Below are 21,718 nucleotides of genomic sequence, written 5' to 3'. Positions count from 1 at the left end.
TAACACCTAACGCATGCGCAATATCTGTCAACCGCAATTCCCCACCACAATAACTAATAAAATATATTAACCCCTAATCCGCCATTAACCCACATCGCAAAAAACCTAATAAAGTATATTAGATTTATTAGGATTATTGCATTGTGTGGGTTGGGCGGATTAGGGGTTAATAGTTTTATTAGGTTTGTTGCGATGTGGGTTAATGGTGGATTAGGGGTTCATATACTTTATTAGTTTTTTTGCGATGTGGGTTAATATCGGATTAGGGGTTAATAGTTTTATTAGGTAGATATCGATGTTGGTGAATTGCGGATTAGGGGTTAATCATTTAATTAGGCTTATTGCGTTGTGGGGGTTGTCGGTTTAGGGGTTAATACTTTTATTATTAGTTGTGATGTGGGTTTGATGGCGGATATAGGGGTTTTACGTGTCAGGTTTATTTTTGGGAGGCGGGTTTATCTGACTTACGGGAATTTAAAAACTGCCGGCGGGGTTTATGTAATATCCCGATGTGCAAGGTGAAATTACGGCCAGCGCGGGTTTCAGCAGTTGCGCTGAAGCTTGCGCCGTATATGTAATCTCGCCCAAAAAGTGTAGAGAGATTAAAGGGACACTGAACCCAATTTTTTTCTTTTGTGATTCAATTTTAAGCAACTTTCTAATTTACTCCTATTATCAAAATGTCTTCTTTCTCTTGGTATCTTTATTTGAAAAGCAAGAATGTAAGTTTAGATGCCGGCCCATTTTTGGTGAACAATCTGGGTTGTTCTTGCTGATTGGTAGATAAATTCACCCACCAATAAACAAGTGCTATCCAGGGTCCTGAACCAAAAATTGTCTGGCTCCTTACTCCTTACCTTAGATGCCTTATTTTTCAAATAAAGACAGCAAGAAAACGAAAAAAAAATGATAATAGGAGTAAATTAGAAAGTTGCTTAAAATTGCATGCTCTATCCGAATCACAAATGAAAAAATTGGGTTCAGTGTCCCTTTAAGCCCAGCTAGTAATGGTAAGCAAGATGATTTGACATGAACTATTTTGTAATAGGTGAGGGAGGTGGGAGGCTTTCTGGTAAAATAGCAAAGTGTTAATGAAAAAGTTCATAGCTGCTTTCTTATATACTAATTGATTGTAATTCAGTAGCTGAAATATCTTAAAGGGACAGTCTACTCCAGATTTTTTTGTTTAAAAAGATAGATAATTCCTTTATTACCCATTCCCCAGTTTTGCATAACCAACACGGTTATATTAATACACTTTTTACCTCTGTGATTACCTTTATCTAAGCCTCTGCAGACTGCCCCCTTATATCAGTTCATTTGACAGACATGCATGGTAGCCATTCAGTGCTGACTCCTAGGTAACTCCATGGGCATGAGCACAATGTTAAATTTGGCACACATGAACTAACGCCCTCTAGCTATGGAAAAACTGTCAAATGCATGCAGATAATAGGCGGCCTTCAAGGCCTTAGAAATTAGCAAATGAGCCTACCTAGTTTTAGCTTTCTTCTAAAAATACCAAGAGAACAAACCAAATCTGATGATAAAAGTACATTGGAAAGTTGTTTAAAATGACATGCCTTATCTGAATCATGAAATAATTTTGACTAGACTGTCCCTTTAAGACAAACAATTCAATATGATTTTTATTCAAAGCTTTTTGAATCAACATATACTGCTAATCTTTCCATTTTAATAAATTAAATATGCAGGCTTGTTGACTACTGCTCTTGACTTGTGTTGTTCTTAAATGATGTATTATAAAAGCTACACACGAGTTATAGTTAATCTAGTAACACAGTGTCAGTTCCCTGTTACAATATTCATTACTTCAGCTATTAACAAACACAACAGTGGTGAGTCGCAGAAAGAGCATACAGCACTATACAGAATTGTCTGTGGTTGGACTTTCTGACTAATGGGTCAGCCACGCTTATTAAGTAATGCAATAAAGGTGACATGTGCTTCATATGGACTGTAAGGAAAATTCTAAATACAGTTTGCATACTAATATAACACTTAGATTGCAGTTTAGTTCTAACATACTCAAATAAAAAATGTAGTGAGTAGTAATAATGAATTAATTATTAGACTTAAAATTCATAAAGGGGCAAAGGGGCAGTAAACACTTTGGGCCAGATTACAAGTGGAGCGCTATTTAGTGCTTTTGGTCTTGCGCAAACACCCCAGGAAGTAAACTTTTAACGCGGGCAGGTAAGTGCGCATATTACAAGTTAAATGTAAAAGATATCACAACAGGCAATGACAATAGTGTGCCATTTATAATCTAGCCCTTGGTAATTACAAGTTGTGTTGCTTTAGAATGATATATCATCCAAGTCTCATTGTTTTAATAGCAAACTAACATACTTTTTTACTGCAATTGGTTTCCAATAGCCAAACTCCCCCCATCATCTTATTTGGTGGAGTCAATCTGTGCTTTAATCTGCATACAGCAAGGCTACCCCTGTTCATAATGTTAGTATAACATTATTTGCAGTTGTTACCAGTTACAGCCAATTAAGAAACAATATGTAACAGGTGTAGCCTTGAGAAGTTGGCAGGATCCAAGTTGTGGGAATTCTAAAATCCTAATTTGCATGAACAAAAAGGGACGACATAAATTGCAAAGTTCTTTTATCATGGATAACTAAACATTTTACATAACAAGTCTCAATGCGTTTACTGTCCCTTTAAGGAAAAAAGGAAACTTAACACTAAATACATTTCATGTATTATTAATTATGTGTGCCCCCACTTTAGAATCTAAATTACACTGCAGGTATATGAAGGAGAGTTGCTGCACATATGCAAACAGGAATGCAGTGAAAGCTAGTTTTCAATATGGCTGTATCCATGACTAGAGGGAAGCAGAGCATAACCTCAGTAATATGCTTATAAATGTATTTAGTACTTAATAGCAATTTATTATGGATATTTAGTCCTATAAAATGTATTATTACTTACTGCAATACTCTATTTTGGCATTTAAATGACTAGAGAAATGAAAGACAGAGAAAGAGAGAGAAACAAAGGAAGATATAGAGACAGACAGACATTTGTCAGTGTTCCCCTTTCAACATATTAATGTTTTAATGTAAAATAAATTATACTACCTTAAACAAAAATACAAATTCTCACTAAGCTGTATCACCCAGCACAGCTCATGCACATGGCAGCCAACATAAGTAAGTTCACATGGTTTAACCTTTTAACGCCGTTATGCCGTTCTATTCCGTCATATTTACACTGGGCTTTAAAGCCGTTATGACGGAATAGAACGTCATATCAAACGGCTGTCCTGAAGCCTTCTGCGCTTCAAGGACTTGATCGCGGTCTGGAGGGCGTTCCTAGGGTTGTAGGGACGCCCCCCAGATGCGATCCAATAATTGAAATCTTGCGATCGTATGCACGATCGCGTAGTTTCAATTTGTCTACATCGGAACAGGTGTTCCGATGTAGACACTTTTACACTGTCACGAAAGTGTTAAACAAAACAACAACAATACATGCAGGTAATAAGCACTGATGCAATTTTAGAATAGAATAAGGCTTTACGAGCCCAGACAGCATACCTTCAGTGTCAGCCTCACAGCACTGCACTCTTGTAAAGGGTTGAGTTTCAGAGTTTCTCCAGGATTACTGCAGCCTGATGTCTGATGCTGCATTTCACAGCAAACACATACTCCATCACTGTTGAAATTTATCTACAAAAAAAAGTGGGTAGTAAATTCATATTACAAACAGATTTATTAAGTGTCAGTCATTTATATGGTGATTTTGTAAATTTTTTAATACTTTTTTTCAAATAGAGTTTTATCATATGGCTTTATTAATGTGAACTATGCATCAAGCAGGAATCACTTGGAGATTTTTGAATAGTAAATAGGACAAAATAATGACTTAGCTAACACAATATTGGTTTTGTATTTCTGAACAGCAATTAAATTAGTGTCTGCAATGCAGCACTTCATTGTGATACCTGATGTCATTTCCATTTTGATATCTTGAGTTCAAATTATGCCAACATGTAACATTTCAGCAAGACCAGCATGAATATTGAGTATTGTTAGATGATATAAGAGCAAGTTATTTGACAATTATACTGTAATTGGATATGCATGGGTGGATGAACTCACGCCTCTCATTTTGTCAGAATGGAAAGCTGCTTGTGATGTCTACAGCAGAACCTGGGTGCAGAAATGTCAGCTACTTGTGGTTAAGCAATTCAACATCTCACAGCTTTGGAGTCATATCATTCAGCAAAGAAAATTATAGGTTGTTGTATGAATGATGTGAATGAAATAAGCAAACTAAAAAGCGGTCAACTGGGGATACACACTTTCAATTACAAACTGGAGTGCATTCATATAGTTAATACCAAATGTACCAGTATATGGACAAGATATAAACAATAAATAGAGATTGTATTATGCCTTTAGTGGTATGGTTTACAGCTAGTTCTTTACTGGCTTGGTCATATTCAAATGTGTTAAAATAACACACGCACATTCATCACTAAATGTCTTCAGAATCTGATTTGTTAATAGATGATCCTAAATTTATGTAAATATTGCAAGGGTGGGAGTCATAAGACAAGGAGCACCAATAAACCACTTATACCAAAATAGCAGCATAAGCAGCAAAGGTGGTCATATGACGGAATATTTCCGTCATAAAACAATTGAGCAAACTGAAAGCTGTGTCCTTAAAGGGTTAAAATCTGTGAGTGCTTACAGAAAGGGTATACTGGATAGAGAAAATGGAAGAGGAATAAAGAGAAAATAAAAGCACCAAATACTGGGTGAAATATAGGTGATATCAAGCAAATGCAGACATCTACCAAGCGCAAAGAGACAAATATAATCAACTTAGTTGTGCCAGAATAATAATAATATTTATTAATGTTATATCAGAAACATGTAAGTGTTATGAAACAGTAAATCAGAGCTTTCCAAACTTTTCATGTTGATGACACACTTTTTTAGACCTACATCATTTCGCGACACAGTAATTAATTCAGTTGTACTAGCAAAAAGGAGGTTAAACTAACTTGTTTTAAAAGATATGGACACATACATAAATTATATAATAATGAAATATATTTACAAGTAACAGTATGTATGTGCAAGAATGAAAAAAAAAGTTTAATAACAGCAATAACTCCTTACCATTTTAATGGGATGTATGAGGTTGATGGGATGAACACAGTTTCAGAATATTTGGTGGAATATTAGATAAAGACACTCACATTTCATCATCAAGCATTTTTAAGCTTCCACTTCCTATCCATATATCAAGAGCAGGAGCAGCAATGCACTACTGGGAGCTAGCTGCAACAACAACAAAAAAACACTGACTTCAGCTCAGCGTTTAGGCTGCCACCCTCAGAGCTCTGTGAGTCTGACTGACTACTGCCAACGCTGCAAACGCACTTCTGTCCCACTCACTGGCTACACGTGCAGTCACGAGCCAATTAAGGAGACTACACATGCAGTCAGGAGCCAATGTGCCGCCAAAGCCGCCAATGGGAATAGTTTCAGTTCCCACTGAGCTGTGCCAATTGGTTAAGATGAGACTGTGACCCACTAGGTATCAATCACGTGTCAACCATGTGATATGCGTAGCAGGCAGGTGGAAAGTCAGAAACCAAAAAACAATAAAAAAAATTAAAAAAATTTGTGCTGAAGCAGGGACACACCTACACACTGCTGCCGACACACAGTTTGGAAAGCACTGCAGTAAATAAATGTTAACAGAATAGTATTTCCATTGATGTTATTATTTTGCTGCTAAGCCTTTTTTTCACCACTGCTGAGCCAATGTTGAGCTTTCTTTGCTACTTATATTTAATCCCTATTGTAGTCAAACTTAAGTGAATGACCCCCACAAATAATATACTTTTTTTTCAGCAGGCCTAGCAGATTCACAATATGCCATTATTAAGTTTATAATTTGTAACAAGTGAGAGAGCTGCAGTCAAAATTGTATAACTTTGGGCAGATTCTGGTAAATAATATTGAAAATGCCCCAGTGACCACTGCTGTTGCTGTGATTACCTTACTAAATTGCCATCAAGGTAAGAAGCATGTGAAATAGGGGCCCATACAGGCTTTTGGGGGTTATAATATAGATTAGAGAGGCCCCATTTGTGCAGTACAGAAACAAAATCACTTTTTTTCTTGCAAGGATTTCACTGCTACCACTGTGATCACCTGACTATACAGACAACATTAATATGTATTGTTTTATATTTCATAAGAGCAGGTGATTCTCTTTCAAATGAGGCGTCTTGTAGCTGTTATGGGAACTGAGATTGAGGGGTTAGAAAAACCTCCCTCCATGCAGCTACCAGTGAATGAAGCCTAGTAGTGCCGCCCAATGGCCACAAACAGACTGTAGTGCAGGGAAGTGGCGAAAACATAGCTTGAGCGGCAATCCACTTGCATGACGAAAAGGACTAGTAATGCGCCTACAGGTTGTGATCTGATCAAAGGGGTAAAATATTAAAGATATAGGTGTAAAGATTAAGTTTCTATAAAGTAAACCCCAAATTTATCTCTCATGATTCACATAGAACATAACAATTAAACAACTGTCAAATTTACTTCTATTATTGGATGTGTTTTATTCTCTTAGTATACTTAGTTGAAAAAAAATCAGTAATGCACTACAGGGAGCTAGCTGAGTACATTTGGTGAGCCAAGAACAAGAAGCATACATGTGCAGCAAATAATAAACAGCTTGCTCCCAGTGGTGCATTGTTTCTCCTGATCCGACCTAGATATGATTTTCAACATAAGGTAGCAAGAGAACAAAACAAATTAGACAATAGAAATAAGGTTGTTTAAAACTCCATGTTCAGTCTGTATTATAAAATAAATTGCTGGGTTTTATGTCCCTTTAATGCCATTACATTATAAGTAATACAATTTGTATTAATATGATGCACAGGGTTCAATTAGGAATCCATAGTTTTTACACAGAAGTACAAAAGAAGAGAAATGCTAGAGTGGCTCCGTAAAAATCTTTAGACTTTATTATTTAAAAATATACACAAGCAGCAAGGGCTTAACAACATATTAAAAAGAAAATGCAAAAGAGCAGTCACATCCACATTCCCCGTACTCAAAGACAATTGGGGGATGGTGAAATATACACCTATATAGACCAAAATAGATTAAGACACACCTGAAGTTAATAAGACAAATAATAGCTAATGCAAAAATATATACACAGGTTCCTAATATTTACAATTCATAATGTGAAAAAAAGTTTATACGTAGTCATAATCAATGTATCACATTACTATATATATGTAAAATGCATTAGGTTCACACTATATCTTACCCTAAGGTTACCTTTGTAACAAGCTACAGTGATCAATATTCACAAATTTGCAATATTGTTAGGAAACATATTCCGATACTTTGGGCTGATTCAAAGCTTAAAGAGGTGACAAATTTTGGTTGCAGATTTTCATATAGACGGAGTATGACCCTTGGGAATATATTGTCCCCTACTGTCCTTCCAAAGCAACAAACATGCAGTAGTTGGTTAACACATAAAGGCACTTACAAGTGCAATAGTGTGAAATGTAAAGCTTGTGACTATATTAATGTGAGCTCCTCCTTTGAGTCCTATCGTACTGGAAAAAGATATGATACCTCACAATGCATTAATTGCAGTATGGGGTATATTGTTTATCTTATCTCCTGCATTCAGTGTAAGCTTCAATACGTGAGCCTCACCGCTAGAGAGGTGAGGTTCAGAATTCGTGAACATGTCAGCAATATTAATTGTAAAAAAGAATGCTCCCTATTAGCAACACATTTCATACATCAACATCAACAGTCATTAGATACATTTAAATGGCAGGCAATAGAGTTGGTACGAACTCCCAAAAGAGGTGGAGATAGGGAAAAAGAATTATATCGGAGAGAGGCATTTTGGATATTTAAAATTGAGACCAGATATCCAAAAGGCCTGAACTCTACCTTTGATATCATGAACCATTGGGAAACATAGTTCAGCTATGAGATAACTACCTAACAGTACCTAATAAATACTTATTTCCTCTTTGATATGCATACTGCATATATCTAGAAATGTTTTGGATATTGTATCATTGATGGATTTATGGTATATTCAAATTTATATACAAATCTATGATGGAATTCATGATTAATTTGAATATGTTGCTGTAGAAAGTGATGGCTCTTTAAGAACAACAATAGTCTTTTCCGTTCCTTTAGTAATCCCCCATCGCATATAAATATACACTTAATATGATGCTATATAATACACAAAAAAAATAATGTAAGGTTAGAGGCATTAACATATATTGTATATGATGTACTGTTTTCACTGTTCAGTGTACAGTTAGAGAGAATAAGAGAATAATATAATCCTCCACTTCTATTACTATTTTATAGTAATCCAATATGAAGCTTCTATATTCAGCTAATATCCTGTAAGGAAAATTGAATTCTTGTATTATAGTGTATTATATATTAATTTAATATCTCTCACAATATGTGTGATGTTTTATGTATAATATTTCCTCATTTATTGTATGCTGAGAATAAACCAACCAGTTTAGTCCATAAGAATTCCCAAAGCAGATTGGATATGCTATAAGATATAGTGTGAACCTAATGCATTTTATATATATATATATAGTAATGTGATACATTGTAATGTGATACATTGATTATGAGTACGTATAAACTTTTTTCACATTATGAATTGTAAATATTAGGAACCTGTCTATATAGGTGTATATGTCACCATCCCCCAATTGTCTTTGAGTACGGGGAAACCCAAAACGCGTCCTACGGCTGTGGATGTGACTGCTCTTTTGCATTTTCTTTTTAATATGTTGTTAAGCCCTTGCTGCTTGTGTATATTTTTAAATAATAAAGTCTAAAGGTTTTTACGGAGACGCTCTAGCATTTCTCTTCTTTTGTATTATGCTGATTGAGCCAGGCTACTGGGCTCGTAATTACCTATGAGACACAGAGGAGTTTGACCAACCGGAAGTACAATCTAACCGGCATCCAGCTGGTGTGTGGTTTCTTTGAGCGTGTGGCGGAGCACAAAAACACAGGCGGTGTTATCCTCAGGGAGGTTGTGCGGCCACATCCTTTGCTCTACAACATGGAGGATTTCAGTTAACGAGTGTGCTGTGGATAAACGGAGCAACGCAAACACGGAGTAAGTGTTGTCCCTGGGGAGGATTGTGCGGTTGCTATATTCGCTCTTCATTTTGGATACAAGGAAGATCATGTGAGTGATTTTGTCTGTTATTATTACAGCTAAAATTTCTACACACATTATACTGTTTTTCTATCGTGACCACTAACCCTTGGATTATGAAAGTTTACTGGGCCATAGGACTCAAGTGTTAAATGAACTGGTGCTTTAAAACACACCAATATTGTTTGTTTTTTTACATAGAAGTAACATGGAAATTATTTTGATATTTCTTTTTACCATTTGAATAACATATTTCAGGACTGTTGATTTAGCATCAAAGGAAAAAAAAATATTAAAACCATAATTTTAATTACAAAGAAAAAGGTTATACTGGAAGCTCCAGAATAAAAGAAAAAGAAGAGAAAAAAATATATAAGAATATAATAATTACTCTCATCAATGCTTTCTGCCATCCACAATATAGATTTTCCTATGAGCAGGAAAAACATCTCCAATATATCAATCATTCACTATTTAGCTGATGAAATAGTTGGCTGCAGAGGAACATGGATTAGTACAGCATGAGATCAGACAACCTTGCTTTGTTCAATCTACAGCGAATATAAAATGCTGGGTCTTGTATATGACCCCTTCTGGGAATGCTGAAAATAGTGCCAGGTGTTAAAAAAGCCTTGTAGATTCACACTTTGAAATCTGTGTTCTTTCCTATGCTAAAGCCCCTCAGTCAGGGAACGGCTGATGTTAAAGTAAATGGTACACCAAAAAAATCAATAGCTTTTTTCAGCAGGGAAAAGCTTTCCTAACTGGCACATTACACTGCATTTAAAGAAACATTTCATGTTCCCACAAAAGAAAAATTATACTTTATAGTACATGAACATGCTGCTTTGTATTGTAGTGAGCTGTAGACCCTGGTTTACATGCAGTATAGAATTAGGTGATAGCATTTAAAGCATGCGTTGATCTACCAATGCTCTCTAATGTTTGGTGTTGGGTGAACATTTTAAAGTGTTTAATAATACATTTTACTAAGACCTAGTGATAGTATATATTCAGTCTATTACTATATTAAACTTTTTTTTTTTCCAGAGATTTTCTCTGGCAAAAACTACATCTTAAGATTTTTTTTTATTGGGCTAGATTCATAAACGCTTGTGCGGTTGCCTAGAATTTTCTTTATAAAGGCACAATTATAGTCGAAATTCATTGAGCCTCACATTACCTGTCTATCCGAGTGCATCGTTAGTGGGCGTTCCTACTATTCAAATCTATAGCAGATTTAAAAAGTAGTCACACTGCATAGAGCGAGAGATGTATCAAAAACTGTGCAGACAGAGCACGGATCTGGCTATAAACATGCTATAGAGGTTCTTGGCATTCCATGGGTATGATTAAGGTTTTTCAAATAAACCTCAGCTCAGCATGCAAAATTACACTCATAGGCCTAGATTACAAGTGAAGTGCTGTTGAGAGTGCAGGGTGCTCTATCAATATCACAGGACTGTGCTAAGACTAGTAAAACAGAAAAAAAGAAGAATGTTTAGCATAGCCAACATTAAAGGGATATTAAACCCAAATATTTTCTTTCATAATTTTTCTTTGTTCTCTTGGTATCATTATTTGATAAAGCAATAATGTAAGTTTAGGAGCCGGCCCGTTTTTGGTTCAGCATCTGGTAAGCACTTGCTGATTGGTGGCTACATTGGCTACACCAATCAGCAAGCGCTACCTAGGAGTTGAAACAAAAAAGGTCTGGCTCCTAAGCTTAAATTCCTGCTTTTCAAATAAAGATACTTTTTAGCTTTCTGGCTGAATTGGTCACAGTGTTTTCCAAGTGCATTAAAAGTCCCCAGCTGTAAAAACATTGTCACTAGAAAATTCCCAATAAAGGCTTTTTCATGTTTTAAGTACCTGTTTTTCAGATAGTTACTGGGAAGTCACCTGAAACTGACGTAAACAATAGCCCTGTCACATCTCTTAACATTACAGTAAATTGTTCTTGAATTAACTCCTTTGTTCACTATGGAAGGTACATGCTCATATACATGTGTAAGATGCACCTATTGCAATCTGAATCCATCCTCACCACTACTTAAAGGGACACTGAACCCAATTTTCTTTCATGATTCAGATAGAGCATGACATTTTAAGCAACTTTCTAATTTATTTCTATTATCATTTTTTCTTTGTTCTTTTGCTATCTTTATTTTAAAAGCAAGAATGTAAATCTTAGCAGCCAGCCCATTTTAGGCTCAGCACCATGGATAGTGCTTGCTTATTGCAGGCTTACATTTACCCACCAATAAGCAAGCATAACCCAGGTTCTTAACCAAAAATGGTCCGGCTCCTATGCATCACATTCCTGCTTTTTAAATAAAGATAGCAAGAGAATGAAGAAAATTGATAATAGGAGTAAATTAGAAATTTGCTTAAAACTGCAGGCTCTATCTGAATCATGAAATAAAAAAAAATTGGGTTTAGTATCCCTTTAACCATCTGAATGTAAATTGGATGTAAGTATGATGGGAATACTTTTCATGATTCTTCAATTGCTATATAGTTACATTTAATGCTGTACAAATATTGTTTTTAATAATATTTGCATCCATTGATTTAAAAGAACCTTTTCCTGTTTGGAGTGTGATCTGAAAACAAGGTGAAAACTACAGGTTTCTATTTCAAGGACTTACAATATCTTCTTATCTTCTTAAATTATATCTTCTTATACTGGATTTTAACAGTACTGAAACAGTCAAGAGTGAACACTCTCTATCACAACATTGTATCTGCATAGATGATTTTGTGACTGTTTTATAGAGGAGGCACCTTCATGTTACCTCAGTGTGTTTTACAGCGTTTTTGCCTACCATATTGTACTTCTAAATGAGATTGTGCCTTTATGTACATGAGTTCAATAATGTAGGCACAAGCACTGTAAAGCGTAACCGTGTTTGGACTTAGCATGAAGGATCATTCCATTTAAAAACTTGGTCACAAAAGAGAGTGTTCATTTGAAAAACTTCTATGCAGATTCAATGTGGGGTGGGTTCACCTCTATACAATGGTGATTAATAGAGCTTTAATGAATTGATACCATGTATTTTAATACACCTCTAAAATGGTTCCATTTCAGAGTGTCTTACACATGTGTAATATAATAGAATGTTTTCAAAAAGTCTTGCTTGAAAATATGTGCAAAAGGCCATTTCTGGGCTTTAAAAAAGGCCTTGAGGTGTCAAACTTGAAAAGTTAAAACTGGTCTTGAAAAGCTGTTGAAAAGTCTCTTGAAAATTACAGAGATTGCGGAGAACTTTTTGATCAAATAGTAAAAATAGTTTTTTTTTTCTGTGAGCCAAAAACACAATTGTTGGTGCAGGAAATAGCTGAAAATGTGCTACTGTGATCACATTGAATGAAAAAGTGTCCTTTTCGTGCAGTAAAAGAGCCAAAAAGGCCTCACTCGACAGATTATGATCAAGCACCTAGTTACATTGTGACAGATGTGTGTCCAAGACATCATATTACTAGCCTATTTTATATTTACAGCAGCTAACAGCCATCTCTAAGTTTACTTCTATCAGTTATGGCTCAAGAATGACTAAGAATATGCAACCTTGTCCATAACCCACAATCACTTGCTTGTTTGATTGACAGACATATGGGGGCATAGAAATCGGGATCAGTTTTTCTTAAAAAACACTGAAAATTGTGCTTTTTAACTATGTCAATAGTACTTTATTCCTTATAAAACAAGCATTTTTTTCGGTTAAATCTTTTAAGAGACAGGCAATTTTCTTGTTTATTATATCCTATAGTTTAGATATATATGTTTTCCATTTAACAACATTTTGGAGACTTTTTTGTAGAATGTAATTTAAAATGACAATAACAGTTTACATCTGTAACCATTTCATCTTCTAATCTCTTATTATTTATGTTGGGAAGGGAAATATCATAGTAGATTACTCAGTGTGTGACTAAGTTAAGTAAGTCTATAATGGTTCAATAGGCTTTGAATTATTGTGAATATAAAAGTAAAAATAGCGGGATAAAGATATGTGCAGTGATGTATGAAGCTATATTACTGCTGTTCTGTAACTCTTACATTTAGTGTAGTTTTATTTACCAAACTCCTTGACTTTCATAACTAAATGCCAGAAACATATTTCACCGGATATAAAAAATTAAATATGCATGAATGTAGTCATTATAGATACATCACTGCTATTTTCTTTACCATAAACTTTTCCATATCAAGACTTGCATACAAATGTATCATCAGTAGTGCTGTTGTAAAATATTTTATGCTGTTAGTGATTAAATGATTAACCTTATTATTCATGTCACTGCTGAACGCGGTTTTACTTTCATACATTTTAGAATTAAGCATGCCCTGATACGTGTAGAGTATTTCAGAAGTTGACTCTGCATTGCAAATTATCAGCACGTGAAATAAATGTCTTGAATAATTTAAAATTGTAATTTTCTTAGCAAAATGTAAAATTGTTTTTTAGTCCATGGGCATACCAATGAAAAGTCTTGTTAATTATATTTCCTCTGCCGTAGCCAATTAGAGGTGTGTATATATATATATCTAATTAAACATTTGCACAGATCAAGCAGTAAGTGCATAGAATGTCAGGGTTAGAGTTTAGTATGCACTCTAGCCCCTCTTTCACATACAAACATAAATACTAGGCGTTTGTTTTCAGGCACATACTTAAATGAACAAATGTTCACATTTTTTTCCATTTGTCAGAAATACAACAAATTAGTAGTTCCTTTAATAAGTAAACAAACAAATGTGGATAAGTTCATGAGCTAAAAACCTCACAGGTGCAAGAGAAATTCTAAATGTCCTTGTAATTTAGATAACTTTCTGTGTCATCCAATAAATATGTAAGCGTCACGTTTATTGGTGGCCAATCCTGACCTTATTAATAAATATATATATATATATATATATATATATATATATATATATATATATATATATATATATATAAAACTAATTCCAAAATGACCACATGAACAAATAGAATGTTAAAGGGCAGTCTAGTCCAAAACAAACTTTCATTATTAAGATAGGGCATGTAATTTTAAACAATTTTCAAATTTACATCTATCACCAATTTTGCTTTGTTCTCTTGGTATTCTTCATATGCTAATTTCTAAGCCCTTGAAGGCCGCCTCTCATCTCAGGGCATTTTGACAGTTTTTCACCACTAGAGGGTGTGTTAGTTCATGTGTTTCATATAGATAACACTGTGCTCACGCACGTGGAGTTCCTATGAGCCAGCAATGATTGGCTAAAATGCAAGTCTGTCAAAAGAACTGAAATAAGGGGCAGTTTGCAGAGGCTTATATACAAGATAATCACAGAGGTAAAAAGCATATTAATATACCTGTGTTGGTTATGCAAAACTAGGGAATGAGTAATAAAAGGGATTATCTATCTTTTAAAACAAATAAATATTTTGGTGTAGACTGTCCCTTTAAGCAAACAAATAATTTTTGGGACAATTGATTCTTTAAAACAATGTTATTTGTTTGTGCATAATTCTAACAAATGCATTTATACAATCATACAATGCATAAAGTATACGTTTATGTGTGCATTATTATAACATATAATGTATCAACAAAAGGTAATTTTAGTAAAATAAGAGAACTTAATAACAAAGTAAAATCAGAAAAGAACATGCTAGTACTATAATGAGTCTATCCCATCCCACTATAAGGATATAGGATGCCTGTCAGTCTTATCTACATTTGGCTTCCAAGCCTGTCATTATCAGGATATTGTGCTTTTGGTGAACCAAATTAAGTCTGCAAAACCTAAATATATTCCACTTAATGGAAGTTTGAATATGCCACAGGTTTTAATTGACATAATTTGTTGAAGTGCCGTATGTTTAATCATTACTGACAGTTTTCATTAGCAGCTGGGATTTAAAAATAATCTGGCATTCTGCTCATACACATCACTTTACTACAAGCTTTTTAAAGTTGATTTCTGCCCACACAAATTAATACCCTTCAGCTTTAGAAAGAGCAGCCGTGTATCTAGTAATGTTCTGCCTTGATATTACAATGTGTTCACCGAGGACTAGCAGAGATCTAATTCAAATCCATCCTTTTCCCTCAAATACTGAACAAGTACAATTAATATTAAATCAATGAGATATAGAGCTAAACAGGACATCCACATTTTATTTTCTATAACATATGTCTACTAAGAGGTTTAATATAAAAACAAACAAAAAACAATATAAATCAATATTCAACCAAATAGTCATAGATCCTTGTGGTCAGCCAGAGTTTAAAATTAAACAATTATACTTCCTTCAAAATCTTTCTTATTCAGTGCATGCATAAAAAAAGTTTATAAAATATTCAGAGATGTAGGGTATTTTTTCTGAGATTATCACTCTATGGGGCATATCTATCAAGTTCCGAATGCCCCGTGTTTCTGGCGAGTCTGCAGGCTCGCCAGAAACAGCAGTTATGAAGCAGCGGTCACAAAGACCGCTGCTCCATAACCTGTTCGCCTGCTCTGAGCAGGAGGACAGACATCGCCGGAAATCAACGCGATCGAGTACAATCGGGTTCCCCCTGCTGGTGGACCATTGGCCGCGAGTCTGCAGGGGGCGGCGTTGCACCAGCAGCTCTTGTGAGCTTCTGGTGCAATGCTGAATACGGCGAGCGTATTGCTCTCTGTATTCAGCGAGGTCTGGCGGACCTGATCCGCACTGTCAAAAATACATTGCAAAAGTATAGTTACACTCATAATAACATCATCTAATAAAAATTATTCAAAAGAAATATTGCACTCAAAATTTATAAAGGTCTAAATATATGAGATCTCATATAGACATACTTATATATACACGTCTAAAGATGTATGTATCTGTATGTATAAATATACAAGGCTCAACATTTTAAGCACTAAGCTACTAGCCAGCCCAAAATGTTACTCGCCACTTTTGATCTCACCCACTACCCCGCCCACACTTACAACCCCGTCTTTGTATATGTTTAGCCAATGTGAAACACCTTATTGTGCAATCATTTTTTCTATAGTTTTTCTTTTATACCGTAAATTAAATAATGCTACAAACAGTAATAAATTAACAAAACTAAGTGCATAGCAGTTAGCAACATCAGCTAGGGTTCTGGGTAGACAACAGCTGAAACCATTGGCAACAAAAGTGAGTACACCCTTAAGTGGAAATGTCCAAATCGGGCCCAATTAGCCATTTTCCCTCCCCAGTGTCATGTGACTCGTTAGTGTTACAAGGTCTCAGGTGTGAATGGGGAGCAGGTGTGTTACAATTGGTGTTATCGCTCTCACACTCTCTCATACTGGTCACTAGAAATTCAACATGGCACCTCCTGGCAAAGAACTCTCTGGGGATCTGAAAATAAGAATTCTTGCTCTACATAAAGATGGCATAGGCTATAAGAAGATTTTCAAGACCCTGAAACTGAGCTGCAGCTAGGTGGGCAAGACCATACAGTGGTTTCACAGGACAGGTTCCACTCAGAACAGGCCTCACCGTGGTCGACCAAAGAAGTTGAGTGCACGTGCTCAGCGTCATATCCAGAGGTTGTTTTGGGGAAATAGACTTATGAGTGCTGCCAGCATTGCTGCAGCGATTGAAGGTGTGGGGGGTCAGCCTGTTAGGGCTCAGACCATACGCTGCACACTGCATCAAATTTGTCTGCATGGCTGTCGCCCCAGAAGGAAGCCTCTTCTAAAGATGATGCACAAGAAAGCCTGCAAACAGTTTGCTGAAGACAATCAGACTAAGGACATGGAACCTATGAGGAGAGGCTAGCCAAACTGGGTCTGTTCTCTTTAGAAAAAAGGCGCTTGAGAGGTGACATGATTACTTTATATAAATATATTCAAGGCCCATATACAGAGATGGCAGAAGCTCTTTTTATTCCAAGAAAATTGGTTCTGACAAGAGGTCATAATTTAAGGTTGGAGGAAAGGAGATTTAATCTCCTGCAACGGAAACGTTTTTCACTGTAAGAGCAATAAAATTGTGGAACTCATTACCAAAGGAGGTAGTGAATGCCAATACCATAGATACATTTAAAAATAGTCTGGATAAATTTCTGTATATAAACAAAATTCATGGATATGATTGCTAGTATTAAATGGGTCACATTTTAATGATGTTATTTAAGCTTAACTGGAGCTTTTTGTAAGTATTTTAGATTTGTATAGGTTGAACTCGATGGACTTCAGTCTTTTTTCAACCTTATCTACTATGTTATGTTACTATGTTATGTTACTATGATTACTGGAACCATGTTCTGTGGTCCGATAAGACCAAGATAAACTTATTTGGTTCAGATGGTGTCAAGCAGGTATGGCAGCAACCAGGTGAGGAGTACAAAGACAAGTGTTTTTTGCCCACAGTCAAGCATGGTGGTGGGAGTGTCATGGTCTAGGTCTGCATGAGTTCTGCCGTCACTGGGGAGCTACAGTTCATTGAGGGAACCATGAATGCCAACATGTACTGTGACATACTGAAGCAGAGCATGTTTCCCTCCCTTCGGAGACTGGGCCGCAGGGCAGTATTCCACCATAATGACCCAAAACACACCTCCAAGACGACCACTGCCTTGCTAAAGAAGCTGAGGGTAAAAGTGATGGACTGGCCAAGCATGTCTCCAGACCTAAACCCTATTGAGCATCTGTGGGGCATCCTCAAATGGAAGATGGGGGAACGCAAGGTCTCTAACATCCACCAGCTCTGTGATGTCGTCATGGAGGAGTGGAAGAGGACTCCAGTGGCAACCTGTGAAGCTCTGGTGAACTGAATGCCCAAGAGGGTTAAGGCAGTGCTGGAACATAATGGTCGCCACACAAAATATTGACACTTTGGACCCAATTTGGACATTTCCACTTAGGGGTATACTCACTTTTGTTGCCAACGGTTTAGACATTAATGGTTGTGTGTTGAGTTATTTTGAGGGACATTAAATTTACACTGTTATACAGGCTGTAAACTCCCTAATTTACATTGTAGCAAAGTGTCATTTCTTCAGTGTTGTCACAGGAAAAGATATATTAAAATATTTACAAAAATGTGAAGGGTGTACTCACTTTTGTCAGATACTGTATATATATGTGTGTGTGTACATATGTATTTACAGGGAGTGCAGAATTATTAGGCAAGTTGTATTTTTGAGGATTAATTTTATTATTGAACAACAACCATGTTCTCAATGAACCCAAAAAACTCATTAATATCAAAGCTGAATAGTTTTGGAAGTAGTTTTTAGTTTGTTTTTAGTTATAGCTATTTTAGGGGGATATCTGTGTGTGCAGGTGACTATTACTGTGCATAATTATTAGGCAACTTAACAAAAAACAAATATATACCCATTTCAATTATTTATTTTTACCAGTGAAACCAATATAACATCTCAACATTCACAAATATACATTTCTGACATTCAAAAACAAAACAAAAACAAATCAGTGACCAATATAGCCACCTTTCTTTGCAAGGACACTCAAAAGCCTGTCATCCATGGATTCTGTCAGTGTTTTGATCTGTTCACCATCAACATTGCATGCAGCAGCAACCACAGCCTCCCAGACACTGTTCAGAGAGGTGTACTGTTTTCCCTCCTTGTAAATCTCACATTTGATGATGGACCACAGGTTCTCAATGGGGTTCAGAACAGGTGAACAAGGAGGCCATGTCATTAGATTTTCTTCTTTTATACCCTTTCTTGCCAGCCACGCTGTGGAGTACTTGGACGCGTGTGATGGAGCATTGTCCTGCATCTAAATCATGTTTTTCTTGAAGGATGCAGACTTCTTCCTGTACCACTGCTTGAAGAAGGTGTCTTCCAGAAACTGGCAGTAGGACTGGGAGTTGAGCTTGACTCCATCCTCAACCCGAAAAGGCCCCACAAGCTCATCTTTGATGATACCAGCCCAAACCAGTACTCCACCTCCACCTTGCTGGCGTCTGAGTCGGACTGGAGCTCTTTGCCCTTTACCAATCCAGCCACGGGCCCATCCATCTGGCCCATCAAGACTCACTCTCATTTCATCAGTCCATAAAACCTTAGAAAAATCAGTCTTGAGATATTTCTTGGCCCAGTCTTGACGTTTCAGCTTGTGTGTCTTGTTCAGTGGTGGTCGTCTTTCAGCCTTTCTTACCTTGGCCATGTCTCTGAGTATTGCACACCTTGTGCTTTTGGGCACTCCAGTGATGTTACAGCTCTGAAATATGGCCAAACTGGTGGCAAGTGGCATCTTGGCAGCTGCACGCTTGACTTTTCTCAGTTCATGGGCAGTTATTTTGCGCCTTGGTTTTTCCACACGCTTCTTGCGACCCTGTTGACTATTTTGAATGAAACGCTTGATTGTTCGATGATCACGCTTCAGAAGCTTTGCAATTTTAAGAGTGCTGCATCCCTCTGCAAGATATCTCACTATTTTTTACTTTTCTGAGCCTGTCAAGTCCTTCTTTTGACCCATTTTGCCAAAGGAAAGGAAGTTGCCTAATAATTATGCACACCTGATATAGGGTGTTGATGTCATTAGACCACACCCCTACTTATTACAGAGATGCACATCACCTAATATGCTTAATTGGTAGTAGGCTTTCGAGCCTATACAGCTTGGAGTAAGACAACATGCATAAAGAGAATGATGTGGTCAAAATACTCATTTGCCTAATAATTCTGCACTCCCTGTATGTACTTATATGTGTGTATATATATTTACAGACATATATACACATTTTAAAATATAAATACATATGTATACATATATAGACATTTATATAAGTGCATTAGAGCCCTTTGCAGTTAAGCAGCTCAAAACATGAAAAATCGGGGGCGGAGTCAACCACCGAGCTGAGCAGACGCAGAATCCAGGAGCTCCTGCTCTAATAACTAACCAAAAGCCACTAAATAGCCCCAAAATACCATCCTACATGATAAAGTGTAGACAAGACTTATTAACAAACTTTTCAGTACATACTTTGGAGCAATTAGCAGTCAGCCGCGAGCTCAATAGCAGAGGCAAGGAAGGCAAAGACATAACGAGGCCCATGGTAGAGAAGGGCCAACCATCTATACATCGAAGCCCTTACATCTTGAATCTAAAGGCATTTAACTTATTGTCTCCTTTCTACGGCTCTCATAGAGATTCTAGATCTGATCCCACGTCAAACTAAGAAGATGGACGCTGTACTTATGGATGCTTTGGCGGCATTGGGACACCGCATAGACACTCAGTTCCGCATCCTCTCTCAAAGCCTATCGCTCAGACAGGAGAAATCTTTTGGCCCTCCAGAGGGGGAATCTAATAACATACCCCCTCGGGTTCATCGTCAACAGGACATGACGGCTGATATGACCAGCCACAACCTTCCCGCATTACCCCTGCGGTCTGCCACTACTCTCACCTTCACTGCCACTCACCCGGCTCCTGCCCCAGAGTGGCCGGTTGTAGCGTTGGTCGGAGCAGACATAGCCGTGCTTCACTTCCCTGAAGTTGGTCCTACTAAACCCGGATCTTTGATAGCCACACATCTTCTTATCTCTGAGAGGAGGGCCGACGACAACTGGAGGGACTGGTGCTCAGACCACAGAATGGGACTTTGTCTCTGGCACGCGTTACAGCCCAGCGGTGAGCATGAAGTATCCACACTAATGTATCTTCTACACATTGCCAAAAAGCCTACTTGCCATAGCCGGTTAGACCCCAAAGACTGGCCCTTTCACACTGGTCTTCAGAGTTGCGGCATTAACGATGCCTTTCATGTGCGCTCCCTGAACAGAGCTCTAAATTTTCCTATTACGTTACCCACTAAAGCCTTCCCGGATCTTCAAGCAAAAACCCTCGATATGGAACATTTCCTGGACCATGGGCGGTCTGGGATAGGCTAACTTCCTATAATATTCACCGGCTAAGAGCTGCATAGACTATAGACTTGTCCCTGCGCTGCCTTGTTTATGTTAACCATTGAAGTCCTCCCTGTCATTTACCATACTTACCTCTAAGACTATAGTTGTTGTTTTTTTTTTTACTATTCTAATTGCACCTACTCTGATGAAGACATCTCAAACATGTTATACTATTGTCAGAGACTACCCCAGGTTTATTCTAGTTACTGCTAGTATTCCAATGCTTTATATGTTTAACAGTGGAGAGCACCCTATGAGGGCACCATAGCTCCCCCTTATAGCCTTATAATCACTAGATGCTCTCATTATGCTATGCCTTTTTAGTTACAAGCTATTAACATGTCCTCTACAGGGTACTATATATCTAGGACCTATGATGAATCCTCCACAACTCTAGGGGATATAATGCATTGTTTCCTTTCCAGCCATGCCACATACGGGAGGAGAAAAGACCTTATTCATTCCAATATGCATTATCTACAATATTCATGGTTGATACCATACATACTAATATAAAAGTTCCCTATTGTTTTCACTGAGGCTA

At 36.9% G+C, this 21,718-nt stretch overlaps 1 protein-coding gene across 1 annotated transcript in view; it reads right to left on the bottom strand.

The window, feature by feature from the left end:
- The window catches only part of ENTREP2 (endosomal transmembrane epsin interactor 2), a 1,562,546-nt gene that overhangs the window by 569,672 nt on the left and 971,156 nt on the right, over nucleotides 1-21,718 (bottom strand). Inside the window, exon 4 of the mRNA XM_053717551.1 lies at nucleotides 3,579-3,710. Within this exon, the coding sequence (XP_053573526.1) occupies nucleotides 3,579-3,710 (132 nt within the window). The remainder of the gene's footprint in view (nucleotides 1-3,578; nucleotides 3,711-21,718) is intronic.

This window comes from Bombina bombina, chromosome 6 (genome assembly GCF_027579735.1).
Source record: "Bombina bombina isolate aBomBom1 chromosome 6, aBomBom1.pri, whole genome shotgun sequence".
In the NCBI taxonomy this organism is placed as follows: Eukaryota; Metazoa; Chordata; class Amphibia; order Anura; family Bombinatoridae; genus Bombina; species Bombina bombina.
Note: the sequence above shows the minus strand (reverse complement) of the source record. Positions and strands in the feature narration are given on the sequence as shown.